Source organism: Mobula birostris, chromosome 8 (assembly GCF_030028105.1).
Source record: "Mobula birostris isolate sMobBir1 chromosome 8, sMobBir1.hap1, whole genome shotgun sequence".
In the NCBI taxonomy this organism is placed as follows: domain Eukaryota; kingdom Metazoa; phylum Chordata; class Chondrichthyes; order Myliobatiformes; family Myliobatidae; genus Mobula; species Mobula birostris.
This window is the reverse complement of record NC_092377.1, coordinates 65,261,170-65,278,875: the sequence shown is the minus strand read 5'-3', so window position 1 is coordinate 65,278,875 and position 17,706 is coordinate 65,261,170. Positions and strand designations below refer to the sequence as shown.

General features: G+C 41.7%; 1 protein-coding gene across 5 annotated transcripts in view; it reads right to left on the bottom strand.

Moving 5' to 3' along the window:
* Positions 1-684: 684 nt before the first annotated feature.
* Positions 685-17,706, bottom strand: part of ipcef1 (interaction protein for cytohesin exchange factors 1) — a 117,948-nt gene continuing 100,926 nt past the window's right edge. For 2 of the 5 annotated variants that reach the window (XM_072265333.1, XM_072265336.1), the window contains 2 exons: positions 14,882-15,069; positions 686-1,698 (listed from right to left, as the gene is read on the bottom strand). In XM_072265333.1, coding sequence (XP_072121434.1) covers positions 1,498-1,698; positions 14,882-15,069 — 389 coding nt within the window. In that variant the 3' untranslated portion in view covers positions 686-1,497. Of the gene's footprint in view, positions 1,699-14,881; positions 15,070-17,706 lie in introns of all 5 variants that reach the window. The other 3 variants (XM_072265334.1, XM_072265335.1, XM_072265337.1) reach the window with 3 other exon arrangements.

Genomic DNA, 17,706 nt, shown 5'->3' with positions numbered 1-17,706 from the left:
CACCGGTGTCCGAGTCACATAAATATTACAGTCTGAAACCTTTGGCAGATATCTGATCTGTTCGTAGCGAGATTTTGAACTACACATGAAGTGCCTTGTTGTGAACCAAATGACCCTTTAAAAGACATCCAAATGTAGAACTGGATGGGTTGCATTCTCTTTCTCTTTGTGACTGCCAAATGACAGTTTTTTTTTTCTGGACCCAGCAGTCAATTGTACTTTGCATGATAGTTGAGAATTTTATATGGGGTCCCAAACGTATGTGCCCAGTCCAATTTCATGATTGTTGTGATTTTACTTGGAATTTAGCAATCACACCATCACATTTTATGCTGGATTGTATAAGTGCCAAATAAGCACGTTACCACATGAGTAAACTTATATAAGCTGCCATATTTTGTATACATACACACCAGTGTTAAGTGCAGACACAACTACTGCTAGCATAGATGAATGACATTTTGCACCAAGGTCAATTCTAATTACTCATCTTCCAAAGGGGAAAATCCATTACTGCAGATGGTTAAAATTATGGGTGGCCACTGTATTGGTTCAGCAATTATTCTAATCCTGGAACTACTTTCTGTTGGAAAATGGTTGAGTATATCATAGCCCAAGAGTAGTTTTCACTCTAATAAATTATTATTCTCATTCTTTCTCCTCTTAATTACTCAAAGGGAGAATGGAGAAGACAATTTATTCCAGAGAGACTGATAATGGCCAAAGAACAGACAATATTTCCTCAGTTTATTATGCTTTACAACATACCTTTGATTAGTACAATAAGAGAATGTAAATGTAGGGTGTGAAATGCTAGAAGATTTAAGACAGTAGAAGGTCAATTAACCATTGTTGGAAAAGAACCAACCCATCTCATCCACCTTTTTGCACCAGCTCCAGAATCCTGCGGGTCAAGGACATATCTAAGGACATTTTAAATATGGCGATGTTTCCATTTGTAATAGTTAACTATTCAAATAAAAATATAGATTGGAATTGAATGGACCTAGTATGCCAATTTACTTTCAGAGAGGTCACTGGTATTGTATTTGTTGCTTGAATGGAATTTTGTATCTACAAAATTTTTACATGTGCAAATATATTTCAATTGCTAGAGGCTTCAGAACAATTTTAAGCACAATAGCGATTGCAGAATAAATAGAATACCACAAAATAGACAACGAATGTGTGTACATTCCTTAACCGGTGAGAATGTCCTCTATAAATTTGTACACTTCAGAGAGCTGTTTACTTGCAAACAACAACTGTAGCCATTATTCAGTGTAATTGCCCGTAAATTAAATAAAAATAGTTCTATAATGAAAGGTAAAAAGGACTACTTCAAATCACCATAAACACTGTTACTCAGTTGATGACTTTCATTGTTTGCGGCTGTGATGGCTTGCTGGAAGTCCTGGACCTCTTAGTGCTTCAGAAAACAGTGTAGCTTGACCAAGACAGTTAAGTACCATATTTGAATAAATTAAATCTCAAATCTTAAAGATCCATTTCAATGGATGAGGAATCCTGATTCTCCATTGTATCAGCATTTCTCCCTGAGCAGAGTTGAGACTGGGATCCTTTGCAAATATCCTGCAGCAATAGTGAATAGTCTTCTTTCCATTGTCGGAATTTCTCTGATGTCAACTGTGAACATTCCAGGAGTTGGTTTATTACAGCCAGGTCAGCTTCTTTGGACTGGTAAATGGGTTAAGGGCAAAAAGAAGGAAAAAAAAAACACCCATGATTACAATTAAGCAGTCATGTTTAGTGACTTTAAAAACACTTTTTTGTTATAAGTCATCAATGTGAGTTTCACTAAAGGGAGGATTACTTCATGCCCACACTTCAATAAAATATCTCTCTCCATGAGAGCGAGGCTGGCTTCTTCAGAGCACCATGATATGAATGAATTGTCAAAACTTTCACAAGTTTCTTCAGCTAGGGTTAGGGGCAAGAGTGGATATCGGACTGCTGGAAAACAATGCTGGACAGGTCATAATTGGGGACAATGAAATGGCAGATAAATTGAATAAGTATTTTGCATCTGTCTTCACTGTGGAAGACACTAGCAGTATGGTGGAAGTTCCAGGTGTCAGGGGTCATGAAGTGTTTGAAGTCACCATAACTAGAGAGAAGTTTCTTGGGAAACAAAAGGTCTGAAGCTAAATAAGTCACTTGGAACAGATGGTGTACACCCCAGAGTTCTGAAAGAGGAGGCTGACGAGATTGTGGAGGCACTAGTGAAGATCTTTCAAGAATCATTAGATTCTGGAATGGTTCCAAAAGACTGGAAAATTGCAAATGTCACCCCACTCTTCAAGAAGGGAGAGTGGCAGCTGAAAGGAAACTATAAGTCAGTTAGTTAGTGGTTGGGAAGATGTTGGAGTCCATTATTGGGGATGAGGTCTCAGGGTACCTGGAGGCATATGATAAAATAGGCCCTAGTCAGTACAGATTCCTCAAGGGAATATCTTGTCTGACAGATCTGTTGGAATTCTTTGAAGAAATAACAAGCAGGATAGAAACAGGATAATCGATTGATATTGTGTACCTGGATTTTCAGAAGACTTTTTACAAAGTCCCACACATGAAGCTGCTTAACAAGCTATGAGCTCATGATATTACAGGAAAGATTCTAGCATTGATAAAGCAGTGGCTGATTGGCAGGAAGCAAAGAGTGAGAATAAAGGGAGCCTTTCCTGGCTGGCTGATTGTGACTAGTGGTGTTCCACAGTAGTCTGTGTTGGGACCGATTCTTTTTACATCATTTGTCAATGACTTGGATGATGGAATTGATGGCTTTGTTGAAAAGTTTGCCGACAATATGAAGATATGTGGAAGGGCGGGTAGTTTTGAGGAAGTAAAGAGGCTACAGAAGGACTTAGACAAACTAGGAGAATGGGCAAAGAAATGGCAGATGGAATACTGTGTTGGGAAATGCATGGTCATGAACTTTGGTAGAAGAAATGAAAGGGTTGACTATTTTCTAAATGGAGAGAAAATGCAAAAAATGAGGTGCAAAGTGTGAGGGGATCCAGGAGTGCCCCTATTAACTGTTTGGAGAGAGACATTTATCATTGATGGTTTGTTTGGAAAGGAGAGAGAGACAGAGTTATTTACCACTGATATGTTGCTTTTGGAAGAGAGAGAGAGAGAGAGAGAGAGAGAGAGATGAAGATTAACGGTTGGACTGTCATTTTAAGGCATTGGAAGTAACTCTGGATTTTTGCTGAGTTTGGAGTTGGAGACAGCAGCGAGCAGCTCGAAGGTTGCTATGGTGACCAAAGGCAGATTGTTGATATTTCTTTAAGGACTTGTTGCCTGCTTGCACTCCTTTACAGACAAAGGAAGGAGGGACTCTTTGAATGACAGGTGATGCTCAGCCTGGTGAAATAAATGGGAGGCCAGATGATACAGACCTCAGTCACAGGTTTTGGACACTGAATGAGCATTGTTGTGCCCGCAGGAAAGTGGGTTTTGGAGGATCGATCAGGCGGATGGATCCAAATTGCTATTCCACTGTTAAAGAAGGGGTTGACTGGTGGGGAGTTGTCTATGTGTCCACCCTTGCCGGGATGATAGCTCCACCACAGGAAAACCGTTCCCCCTGGTTAAAGTCACAGTTGGTGACTTGTAAAGGATTTCGGAGGACGACGAGAAGATCAATGGCATCAGCTCACCTGAAGACTCAACTCTCTCTCTCTCCATCATTATTCAACTAAATACCACGAACTGAACTGAACTTTACTCAACATCATAAGACTGTATCTTTTCACCCCTAGACTTAAAGAAGCTTGGTTTTCATACATATATATTCCACACTTACTTTTATATATAATCATTGCTAACCTGTGTGAGTTATCTACATTTATATTACTGTATTGCGTAGTTACTAATAAATATTAGTAGTTTATAGCAATACGAGACTCCAAAGTGCTTTCTATTTCTGCTGGTTCTTTATTCCCGCCACAGAGTACATGACAAAAGGAACTTTAGAATCCTTTTGCAGGATTCTCTGAGGTTAATTTGCAGGTTGAGTCTGTGGTAAGCAAGGCAAATGTAACATTTCAAGAGGATTAGAATATAAAAGCAAGGAAGTAATGTTGAAAGTTATTAAAGCACTGGTAAGGCCTCACTTGGAGTATTGTGAGCAGGTTTGCACCCTTTATCTTAGAAAGGATGTGCTGAAACTGGAGAGGGTTCAAAGGAGATTCATGAAAATAATTCCAGGATTGAATGGCTTGTCAAATGAAGAGCGTTTGATGGCTCCGGGCCTGTATTCACTGAAGTTCAGAAGAATGAGGGCTGACCTCATTGAAAGCTATCGAATGGTGAAAGACCTCGATAGGGTGGATTTGGAGAGGTTGTTTCCAATGGTGGGAGAGTCTAAGACCAGGGAAAACACTGCCTCAGAATAGAGGGTTATCCTTTTAGAATGGAGATGAGGAGGAATTTCTTTAGCCAAAGAGTGGTGAATCTATGGAATTCTTTACCACAGGCAGCTGTTGAGGCCAAGTCTTCATGTAAATTTAAGGCAGAGGTTGACAGATTCTTGATTGGTCAGGGAATCAAGGGATATGGAGAGAAGGCAGGAGATTGAGGCTGAGAGGAAAATTGGATCAGCCATGATGAAATGGCAAAGCAAACTTGATGGGCCAAATGGCCTAATTCTGCTCCTCTATCTTATGGTCTTATGGACGCTTGTCCTGTATTTTAAGCTAAAAATATATTTTTATTAAACACTTCTACACTTAACGTTTGGTGTGGAAGCAAAGCAGTCCTCACATAAGCATTAGCAGCGGCAAAAAGGCATAAGGAACATACTTTGTTAAATGGACAATTTATATGGATCCGTATCTTTTCATAGAAACATAGAAAATAGGTGCAGGAGTAGGCCATTCGGCCCTTCGAGCCTGCACCGCCATTTATTATGATCATGGCTGATCATCCAACTCAGAACACCGCCCCAGCCTTCCCTCCATACCCCCTGACCCCCGTAGCCACAAGGGCCATATCTAACTCCCTCTTAAATATAGCCAATGAACTGGCCTCAACTGTTTCCTGTGGCAGAGAATTCCACAGATTCACCACTCTCTGTGTGAAGAAGTTTTTCCTAATCTCGGTCCTAAAAGGCTTCCCCTCTATCCTCAAACTGTGACCCCTCGTTCTGGACTTCCCCAACATCGGGAACAATCTTCCTACATCTAGCCTGTCCAATCCCTTAAGGACCTTATACGTTTCAATCAGATCCCCCCTCAATCTTCTAAATTCCAACGAGTACAAGCCCAGTTCATCCATTCTTTCTTCATATGAAAGTCCTGCCATCCCAGGAATCAATCTGGTGAACCTTCTCTGTACTCCCTCTATGGCAAGGATGTCTTTTCTCAGATTAGGGGACCAAAACTGCACACAATACTCCAGGTGCGGTCTCACCAAGGCCTTGTACAACTGCAGTAGTACCTCCCTGCTCCTGTACTCAAATCCTCTCGCTATAAATGCCAGCATACCATTCGCCTTTTTCACCGCCTGCTGTACCTGCATGCCCACTTTCAATGACTGGTGTATAATGACACCCAGGTCACGTTGCACCTCCCCTTTTCCTAATCGGCCACCATTCAGATAATAATCTGTTTTCCTATTTTTGCCACCAAAGTGGATAACTTCACATTTATCCACATTAAATTGCATTTGCCATGAATTTGCCCACTCACCCAACCTATCCAAGTCACCCTGCATCCTCTTAGCATCCTCCTCACAGCTAACACTGCCACCCAGCTTCGTGTCATCCGCAAACTTGGAGATGCTGCATTTAATTCCCTCATCCAAGTCATTAATATATATTGTAAACAACTGGGGTCCCAGCACTGAGCCTTGCGGTACCCCACTAGTCACCGCCTGCCATTCTGAAAAGGTCCCGTTTATTCCCACTCTTTGCTTCCTGTCAGAACAATGAGATCTGGGTGTCCTTGTTCATCAGTCACTGAAAGTAAGCATACAGGTACAGCAGGCAGTGAAGAAAGCTAATGGCATGTTGGCCTTCATAACAAGGGGAGTTGAGTATAGGAGTAAAGAGATCCTTCTGCAGTTGTACAAGGCCCTGGTGAGACCCCACTTGGAGTATTGTGTGCAGTTTTAGTCTCCAAATTTGAGGAAGGACGTTCTTGCTATGGAGGGAGTGCAGCGTAGGTTCACTGGGTTAACTCCAGGGATGGCAGGAATGTCATATGTTGAAAGATTGGAGCAACTGGGCTTGTATACACTGGAATTTAGAAGGATGAGAGGGGATCTAATTGAAACATATAAGATTATTAAGGGATTGGACACGCTAGAGGCAGGAAACATGTTCCCGATGTTGGGGGAGTCCAGAACCAGAGGCCACAGTTTAAGAATAAGGGGCAGACCATTTAGAACGGAGTTGAGGAAAATCTTTTTCACACAGAGGGTTGTGGTTCTGTGGAATGCTCCTCAGAAGGCAGTGGAGGACAATTCTCTGGATTCTTTCAAGAAAGAGTTAGATAGAGCTCTTAAAGATAGTGGAGTCAAGGGATATGGGGAGAAGGCAGGAACAGGGTACTGATTGTAGATGATCAGCCATGGTCACAGTGAATGGCGGTGCTGGCTCGAAGGCCCGAATGGCCTACTCCTGCACCTATTGTCTATCTAAATGCAAACTCTTTTTAAAGTACTTTTTCTTTCTCTCTCCTCACTTAAGACCTTTGTTAAAACTTTTTGATTAAGTTTTGATCTCTCTTCTTAGTACCATCACCTTCATCTTATTCATTATTTTGTGCACCTAGGCAATTCTCTTTTTTAACTATAATATATACACGTGCGTTGCAGTTCTTATAGTATGGAATTAATGTTTTATTTGTTATTTAAGAACTCTAACAGCATAATTGACAGCCCTGCACGTGCCACCCTACCTCACTTGATCATCAGTTTCAGTTTTCTCCATGCAGCAGGATCAGTCATTTTACATTGAAGACTACGTGTGCAGGAAGTGTGTCCAGTTGCAGCTCCTGATAGACTGCATGGAAGCACTGGAGATGCGTATGGACTCACTTTGGAGCATCTGAGATGCTGAGAGTGTTGTGGATAGCACATTTAGTGAGTTGGTCACACCGCAGTTTATGGATCTAAGGAAAGATAGGGAATGGGTGACCAACAGGAAGAGTAGCAGCAGGAAGATAGTACAAGAGTCTCCTGCGGTCATCTCCCTCCAATACAGATTTGGAGTCTGTTGGGGGAGATGGCTGATCAGGTGAAGGCAGCAGTAGCCATGATCATGGCACTGTCGGTAGCTCTGCTGTACATGAGGGCAAGAAAAAGAGTGGTGGAGCTGTTGTGGTAGGGGATTCCATGGTAAGGAGAATAGAGAGGAGCTTCTGTGGCTGCAAACAGGACTCCCTTATGGTGTGTTGCCTCTCAGGTGCAAGGGTCAGGGATGTCTCCGAGAGGCTGCAGGGCATTCTGAAAGGGGAGGGTGAGTAGCCAGCTGTCGTGGTGCATGTAGGTACTAATGATAAAGGAAGAAAGCGGGATGAGGTCCTACAAGCTGAATTTAGGGAGCTAGGAGATAAATTAAAGAGTAGGACCTCAAAGGTAATAATCTCAGGATTATTACTAGTGCCAGGTGCTAGCCAGAGTTGGAATAGCAGGATAGCTAGAATGAATATGTGGCTTGAGCGGTGGTGCAGGAGGGAGGGTTTCAGATCCTTGTGGCATTGGAACCGCTTCTGGGGGAGGTGGGACTAGTATCGTCTGGACGGTCTACATCTCGGCAGGGTCGGGATCAATGTCCTAGGGAGATTGTTTGCTAATGCTGTTGGGGAGGTTTTAAACTAATATGGCAGGGGGATGGGAACCTACACAGAAAAGAGGAGGGAAGTGATGTAGAGACCAAAGCTGGAGTTAGTGAAGAAAAAAGTAAGAGTAGAGTGCATAAAAGTAAAAAGCAAAAATCACATAGGTCACTAGATTCTAAAAGGACAATGAGTATAAGGGCACTTTATCTAAATGCCCATAGTATTAGAAACAAGGTTAGTGAACTTGTGGCACAGATCAGTACCAAGGTATATGATTTAGTGGCCATTACAGAAACCTGGTTGCAAGGTGGAGATGACCGGGAATTAAATATCCAAGGGTATCAGGTAATATGGAAAGATAGGCAGAAAGGCAAAGGAGGTGGGGTGGCGCTCTTGATTAGGGATGAGATCAGGACGATTGTGAGAGACAATATAAGATCTACGGAGCAGAATATTGAGTCCATCTGGGTAGAGATTAAGAATAGCAAAGGGAAAAAATCACTAGTGTATGTTGTCTATAGGCCACCTAATAAAAATATTGCAGTGGCAGAGGCGATTAACTAAGAAATAACTGAGGCTTGTAAGAATGGAATGGCAGTTGTCATGGGGGATTTTAACTTCCACATAGATTGGGTGAATCAGGTTGGTCAAGGAACACTGGAGGAGAACTTCATAGAATGCCTCCATGATGGCCTTCTTGAGCAGCATATTAGTGAACCTACAAGGGAAAATACTATCTTAGATCTAGTCCTGTGCAATGAGACAGGTAAGATTAATGATCTTTTAGTCAGGGATCCTCTTGGAAAGAGTGATCATAGTATGATTGAATTTTGTATACAGATGGTGGATGAAATAGTTAGATCTAAAACTAGTGTATTATGCTTGAACAAGGGAGACTACAACGGGATGAGGGAGGAGTTGGCTAACGTGGATTGGGAGCACAGGCTAATTGGTAGGACAGTTGAAGAACAGTGGAATACTTTCAAAGAGATTTTTCACAGTGCTCAACAAAAGTATATTCCTGTCAAAAGTAAGGATGGTAAGAGTGGGGAGCGCCAGCCTTGGATAACTAAGGAAATAAAAGATAGTATCAAATTAAAAGCTCATGCGTACAAAGTCACAAAGAGTAGTGGGAGACTGGAGGATTGGGAAAACTTTAAAAAGCAACAAAGAACAACTAAACAAGAAATAAGGAAAGGGAAGATAGAGTATGAAAGTAAATTAGCACAAAATATAAAAACAGATAGCAAAAGTTTTTATAAATATATAAAGCAGAAGAGCGTGGCTAAAGTCAACGTAGGTCCCTTGGAAGACGAGAAGGGGAAATTGATAATGGGTGATAAGGAAATGGCTGAGGCATTGAATGACTATTTTCTGTCGGTCTTTATGGTAGAGGACACAGCTAATATGCCAAAGAAGGATGTTATGGATGAAATGGGAGGCGAGGACCTTGATAAAATCACTGTCACTGAAGAGATAGTGATGAGCAAACCAGAGGGCCTGAAGGTAGATAAGTCCTCTGGTCCTGATGGGATGCATCCCAAGGTGCTGAGGGAATTGGTGGAGGTTATAGTAGACATGTTGGTAATCATTTATCAAAACTCTCTAGACTCTGGGTAGGTCCCGGTGGATTGGAAGACAGCAAACGTCACTTCACTTTTTAAAAAAAGATGTAGGCAAAAGATGCGCAACTATAGTCCAGTTAGCTTAACATCTGTAGTTGGGAAAATGCTTGAAGCTGTCACTAAGGAAGAAATAGCGAAACATGTAGAAAGGAGTGGTTCCATTAGACAGACGCAGCATGGATTCAGAAAGGGCAGGTTCTGTTTGACAAACTTACTGGAGTTCTTTGAGGACATAATGAGTGCAGTGGATAGAGGGGAACAGGTGGATGTCGTATACTTGGATTTCCAGAAGGCATTCGATAGGGTGTCGCACAAGAGACTTATAAATAAGAAACAGATGAATGGAGTCGGAGGAAGTGTATTGGCATGGATAGTGGATTGGTTAACCAATAGAAGGCAGAGAGTTGGTATAAATGGGTGTTTCTCCGGTTGGCAGTCAGTGGTGAGTGGGGTGCCACAGGGGTCGGTGTTGGGCCCGCAGCTGTTTACCATTTACATTGATGATTTGGAAGAGGGGACTGAGTGTAGTGTAGCAAAATTTGCTTATGACACTAAACTGAGTGGAAAAACAATTTGTACAGAGGATGTGGAGAGTCTGCAGAGGGATATAGATAGGTTATGTGAGTGGGCCAAGGTCTGGCAGATGGAATACAACGTTGGTAAGTGCGAGATCATTCACTGTGGAAGGAATCATAGAAGAGCAGATTATTATTTAAATGGTGAAAGATTGCAGCATTCTGTTGTGCAGAGGGACTTGGGAATGCTTGTTCATGAACTGCAAAAAATTGGCTTGCAGGTACAACAGGTTATTAAAATGGCAAACGGAATGTTGGCCTTCATTGCTAGAGGGATTGAATTCAAGAGCAGGGAGGTCATGCTGCAACTATGCAGAGTGGTGAATCTGTGGAATTCTCTGCCCAGGGAAGCAGTTGAGGCTTCTTCACTAAATATATTTAAGATACAGTTAGATAGATTTTTACATAGTAGGGAAATTAATGGTTATGGAGAAAAGGCAGGTAGATGGAGCTGAGTTTAGACAGATCAGCTGTGATCTTATTGAATGGTGGGGCAGGCTCGATGGGCCGGATAGACTACTCCTGCTCCTATTTCTTATGTTCTTCTGTACAGACTCGTGCTCTATCCTGTGAAGATAAACACTAAACTAGATTTACTTGATTTAATCTGCAATTTATGTTCAAACCACTCCTGCACCCATACTAATTCCAGCACAAAGAGGATCAATCTTATTGGAATTTTTCACTCCATTTTCCTTTAATGAAGAGACCAGCCTAGGAGCTGTAACCAGGACCTTGATGTCAGAAACCGAGGCCCAATCCCAAGGCATCATTAAATGTTTCTGACTGGGTGGTAAGTTCAGTGAAAGACCAAAAGTTCAAACACTGACCTCCAGCCCATTTCCTACCACTGCATTGCAGTATTCACACACGGAAGTCAGCTCTGCACTAAGTATTGGAGCATGGACATGTGCTGATTCCCAACAGAATTGCCGGCCTCATGGGAGCTCAGTCCAATCCATTACTCTGCAATGAATTGGATTCTTTGTTTAACTTGTTTCAACAAGCTGAAAGACCACTCAATAAAATCAACATGGTCAAGGAAAATATTGCTCATCCCAGGTATACGGAACATTTCCTTTTTGATGGTGAGCTTACAAAATAATCAACTTACTGCGTTTAGACATGAAGGGACCTGCTTATTTTAATTCCACAGAGGCTCTCAACGTTTGTTTGTTATTACTTCACCTTATACCCTCTAAACTCAAAGAGGGGTTCCTAACCTTTCTTATACTGTGGACTAATACCATGAAGGTGTCTGTGGACCTCAGGTTGGGAACCCCTGCTCTAGAGGGTAACAGTCCATGGGGCTCTGCAGCACGCTACCTGCTACCTTGAACCTAAGTGATGACTTGATCCACCAAGGCTGGGTCGCCTGAGTGAGGGTGTCTGATGTTGAAAGGCTTGATGCACTCGATGATCCCAGGTTACATTACTGATGATGTGTTCAGAGCATCATGAGATGTATTCCTCAGAAAATGAATGGATGCAAACAATGCAATCAAGTAGTAATATATTGCTAAAGAGCATGTTATGTACTGTAGTTCGATAATATTTATCAAAAAATCTTTGTGGTCCATGGGTAATTGATGTTCTCAAAGAAAAAGTTCAGAACACCATTGTCAAGAGGGGAGATGTTTTATATTTAATTCAGGGCAAAGATGAAATTGTGGTGTACTCCTTCTAGATAGGAGATGATACATTTTAAACTCAACATAATCGACCTCTAGGTCATGTGTACAGCAGTCACACACAGCAGAAATTGCATTCAGTAATTTCACTGTAACCTTCTACTATGTTTCACTTGGGCCTGGAGCTTGACAGAGTAGAAACTAATTTCCTACTCATATCTACAACGTTTGTAGATCAGAAAAAGCCTAAAAGTACAAACTCTGAATTTTCAGAGGGCCTTTGTGTTCTACACTGGTCTAACAATATGCAATCTGAAATATTTCCTTCTTTGTAGTTGCACATTGAACTTATTGCCATGCATTATGCAGGATGTTAGGAAGATGTGACATTGGATCAGAAGATGCTGAATCCTTGTGGGTTGAGTTAAGAAACTGCTAGGGTAAAGGAACCCTGATGGTGCTATATGCAGGCCTCCAAACAGTAGCTGGGATGTGGACTACAGATTACAAAGAGAAATTGAAAAGCTGTGTCAAAAGTGCAATGTTATGATAGTCATGGGAGATTTTAACATGCAGGTAGTTTGGGAAAATCAGGTTGGTAATGGATCTCAAAAGAGTGAATTTGTTGAATGTCTGTGAGATGGGTTTTTAGAGCAGTTTGTCATCGAGCCTACCGGGATATCAGCTATACTGAATTGGGTGTTATGTAATGAACTGGAGTTGATTAGGGAGCTTAAGGTAAAGGAACCTTGAGGAGGCAGTGATCACAATATGATTGAGTTCAACCTGAAATTTGATATGGAGAAAGGAAAGCAGTACTTCAGTGGAGTAAAGGAAATTACAGAGGTATGAGAGAGGAGTTGACTAAAGTAAATTGGAAGGAGATGCTGGCAGGGATGACAGCAGAGCAGCAATGGCTTGAATTTCTGGTGCAGGATAGATGTATTCCAAAAACAAAGAAATACTCAAATGGCAAAGTAGTACAACCATGGCTGACAAGGAAAATCAAATCTAATGTAAAAGCAAAAGAGATGGCATACAACAAAGCAAAATTAGTGGGAAGATAGAACACTGGGAAGCCTAAAACCTACAGAAAGCAAATCAAAGAATCTTTAGGAAGGAAAATATGAAATATGAAAGCAAGCTAGCAACAATATCAAGGTGGATAGAAAAAACTTCTTCAAGTATATAAAAAAATAAAAGAGAGATGAGAGGGGATATAGGACCACTAGAAAATGAGGCTGGAGAAATAATAACGGGAGACAAGGAGATGACAGATGAACTAAATGAGTATTTTGCATCAGTCTTCACTGTGAGAGACACTAGCTGTGTGCCAGATGTTGAAGGGTGTGAAGGAAGAGAAATGAGTGCATTTATTATTACAAGGGAGAAGGTGCTTAGAAAGCTTAAAGACCTAAAGGTACATAAGTCACCCAGACCAGATGAATTGCACCCTAGAGTTCTGAAAAAGTTGGCAGTAGAGATGGTGGAGGGATTAGTAATGAGCTTTCAAGAACCATTGGACCTTGGCATGGTCCCAGAGGAATGGAAAATTGCAAATTCACTCCACTCTTTAAGAAAGGAGGGAGGTGGCAGAAAGGAAATTATAGACCAGTAATTTTACAGACTCGCCTGACTTCAGTGTTAGAGTTAATTGTTAAAAAATAAGCTGATGGAGTACTTAGTGACACAGAACAAGAGAGGACAAAGGCAACATGGTTTCCTTAGGGAAGTACTGGAATTCTTTGAGGAGATTACAAGTACGATAGATAAAGGGAATGCAGTGGATGTTGTATATTTGGATTTTCAGAAGGCCTTTGACAAAGTGCCACACATGAGGTTGCTTACCAAGCTAAGAGCCCATGGTATTACAGGAAAGTTGCTGACATGGTTAGAGCATTGGCTGATGGTAGGAGGCAGCGAGTGGGAATAAAAGGATCCTTTTCTGGTTGGCTGCCAGTGACTAGTGGTGTTCCACAGGGGTCAATGTTGGGACTGCTAATTTTTATGTTGTAAGTCAATGACTTAGATGATGGAAGAGATGGCTTTGATGCCAAGTTTGCAGATGATATGAAGATTGGTGGAGGGGAAGATAGTGTTGAGGAAACAGGTAGGCTGCAGAAGGACTTAGACAGATTAGGAGAATGGGCAAGAAAGTGGCAAAAGAAATACAATGTTGGAAAATGCATGGTCATGCACTTTGGTAGAAGAAACAAATGTGCAGACTATTTTCTAAATGGGGAGAAAATCCAAAAATCTGAGATGCAAAGGAACTTGGGAGTCCTTGTGCAGAACACTCTAAAGGTTAACTTGCAGGTTGAGACGGTGATGAGGAAGGTAAATGCAATGTTAGCATTCATTTCAAGAGGTCCGGAGCATAAGAACAGGGATGTGATATTGAGGCTTTATAAAGCATGAGTGAGGCCTCACCATGAGTATTGTGAACAGCTTTGGTCTACTTGTCTAAGAAAAGATGTGTTGTCATTGGAGAGGCTTCAGAGGAGGTTCACAAGATGCTTCCAGGAATGAAAGGGTTATCATATGAGGAACGTTTGATGGCTCTGGGCCTGTACTCACTGGAATTTAGAAGGATATGGGGAAATCTCATTGAAATCTTTCAAATGTTGAAAGGCCTAGACAGAGTAAATGTGGAAAGGATGTTTCCCATGGTGGGGGAGTCTAGGACAAGAGGGCACAGCCTCAGGATAGAGGGGCATCCATTTAAAACAGAGATATGGAGAAATTTCTTTATCCAGAGGGTGGTGAATTTGAGAAATTTGTTACTGCTGGCAGCTGTGGAGGCAGGTCGTTGGGTGTATTTAAGGTGGAAATTGGTAGGTTCTTGATTGGCCACGGCATCAAAGGATATGGGGAGAAGTCCAGGGAGTGGAGCTGAGGAGGGGGAGAAAAAAGGATCATCCATGATCGCATGGTGGAGCAGACTCGTTGGGCCAAATGAACTAATTCTGCTCCTATCTTATGGTCTTATGGTGTGAAATGACTGATCTCCTTTGTATTATCTGTGGGGTCCTCCAGGTCACAAATGATATTATGTTTTTGGTCTCCACGCCATCACGTGACCTGGAGTTATCTAACTTTGCACCTGCATACACCATAACAGGAAGCAAACACATTTTACTAAATGTGCTATTTTTAATAGCCCACCCACGCAGATCATTTTGTATTACGTATTGAAAGAGATTATGTTTCATCAACAGACATAAAATGAACCCCTCACATACCTTTAAAGTACTGTTTAATGCTCTGAATTTGTGCAGTCTTTCATTGATAAGAGGATTTTTGCTACGCTTTATGAACGATCTCCTGTAGTCCCTCTTTGTTGAAGATCGGCGTTCTCCAGTCGGAGAAAGACTTGCTTGCTCTAAGGATTTATACAACTGCTCCATTTCATCAGAATTCTGTGCTTGTTCTTTAAAAGCAAAGAGTAAAGTCAAAGGGATTCCTCCCCTATGTGAATTGACACATTTAAATTGACACAGAGGGCTCATTGAAACGATGTCTGGCCCATGAATAGAACTAAATGTCACTGATCCCAAAGATAAATCATAAAATGTAACAAAACAAATGATTGCAAATATTGGACCGTGCAGTACAACAAATTGTACATGACCTCTTTTGGTTGTGGGTCTTTATTACAAATTTGCTTTAAATTTTGTACCATGTTCCCACTACACAGCACAGGAGACTTTAATGATTTCAGTTTTTGGTTAAATCTTAGAATTACAAAGAGCAGGAGCCCATTTGAGCCTCTCTGTCCTTTCATGCAATCTATTCCACAACTATTTGGCGTTCTTAACTAGGTTCCCATTGAATGTGAACACATTACACAAATCGTGCCGCAAATGTCAATGTTACTGAAAAGAAGCCACGAGAGTACTTTGGCCAGGAAGCAAAATTAGGCGGATAGTTTCTAAAGCTGCAATTGCTGGTCATAGCTTGAGTTGTGAAAAGTCACTGCTACAACTGAATACAAACTACTCAGAACTATGTGCCTTCATCAATGTTGACAGTGCAAGCTTGAAAAGATTCTAAACAGATGATCGTCTATTTTCCTGCGTTAAGCAGTAGATTCATTAAAGTTCAGTGACAGCAGCAATTGAGCTTACGTAGAGGCTTAAGGAGACCACATTTAAAATACATCGAGCTGCACTGAGGCCCACACTGTAGGAAAGAGAGAGAAGGTAATGTTGATTGAGTAGGTTCTCTCTGAGACAGGGGAGAAACAAACTGTAAAAGATTAACAAATTGCTTTTCTTTTGCTTTAAGTTATGATATGATTAAAATAAATTTAAAATAAAGAAGATAAGGAAATCATGTTTCCATAAGTTGAAGGGCTGAAAGGGAAGAAGTTTACATGTAAATGACAAATAGAAAATTTGATGGCAATAATGCATCAATAAGGCAAATGCAGAAGGACATTAAAAAACAATTAAATGCCCTTTTTTCCTGCATTTACAGAGCATTTGCAACTGGATAGATAAAATAGTGACTCAAGTTAATGGATTTGATTGAATGTTCAACATAGTCATAAAGTCAGGGTAGCACAGTGGTTAGATCAGCACTCTACAGTGCCAGCAGTCCGGGTTCATTTCCCGCCACTGCGTGGAAGGAGTTTGTACGTTCTCCTTGTGACCACCTGGGTTTCCTCCAGTTGCTCCGGTTCCCCCCCGCCGCCCCCCCATAGTCCAAAGATGTACTGTTGGTACGTTAATTGGTCATTGTAAATTATCCTGCGATTAGGCTCAGATTAAGTCGGGGGTTGCTGTGTGGCACAGGTCACTGGGCCAGAACAGCATTTTCCACACTGTATCCCAATAAATAAACAAACTTCTACTGAAACTTTGCTACAAACAAGAGAAAATCTGCAGATGCTGGAAATCCGAGCAACACACACAAAATGCTGGAGGAACTCAGCAGGCCAGGTAGCGTCTATGGAAAAAGTAGATTTGATGTTTTGGGTCAAAATCCTTTGGCAGGGCTGGAGAAAAAAAGCTGAGAAGTAGATTTAAAAGGTGGGGATTGGGGAGAAAGTACCACCAGGTGATAGGTGAAACCTGGAGGGAGAGCGATGAAGTAAAGAGCTGGGAAGTTGAATGGTGAGATGAGGTGAGAAAGGGAAAAGGGAATGTGAAATGGCGAAGGTGGGGGGGGTGGTTGGGGAACATTACCAGAAGTTTGAGAAATCGATGTTCATACTATCAGGTTGGAGGCTACTCAGACAGAGTATAAGGTGTTGTTCCTCCAACCGAAGTGTGGTTTCATCATGACAGTGGAGGAGGCCATGGATGGACATATCGGAATCGGAATGGGAATGGGAAGTAGAATTAAAATAGGTGACCACTGGGAGATCTAGCTTGTTCTGGCAGATGGAGCGTAGATGCTCAACGAAGTGATCTTCCAATCTATACCAGGTCTCCATTTCAGTTCCTCTTTTCCCTCTGTCATCTTATCTCACCAATCAACTTCCCAGCTCTTTACTTCATCCCGCTCCCTTCAGGTTTCACCTATCACCTTGTGTTTCTCTCTCCTCTCCCTCAACTTTAAAATCTACTCCTCAGCTTTTTTTCTCCAGTCCTGCTGAAGGGCCTCGGCCTGAAACATCGACTGTACTTTTTTTCCATAGATGCTGCCTGGCCTGCTGAATTCCTCCAGCGTTTTGTGTGTGTTGCACTGAAACTTTACTGTTGTTTACCAGGAAATCCACTATGTACTGGAGGCTAGAGATGCAGTTTCACAGAGTAAGTGTCTTTTCCGGATTTTCCTGTTGCAAGGAGCAAGAATTCCTCCGACCATGATCTTCGGCTTCCTATGCTTCACCCTTCAGAGAGGTCTTCAGACTCACAAAACTGACTTTCCTCCTCCACGTCTGATGTTTTCACCTTTTGAACTCGTTCAGCTGTCCACCTCCTCTCCTCCAGATACAAATGAGCTACTTTCCCCTCTTGGTTGCCTGGTACTGTGTCAATAGAGGCCATTTTGTGGCTGGCTAGTTGTCAGTTTCATCAAGAGACAGAGGGAAATTGGATACTTCCACTGTCTTACCTAT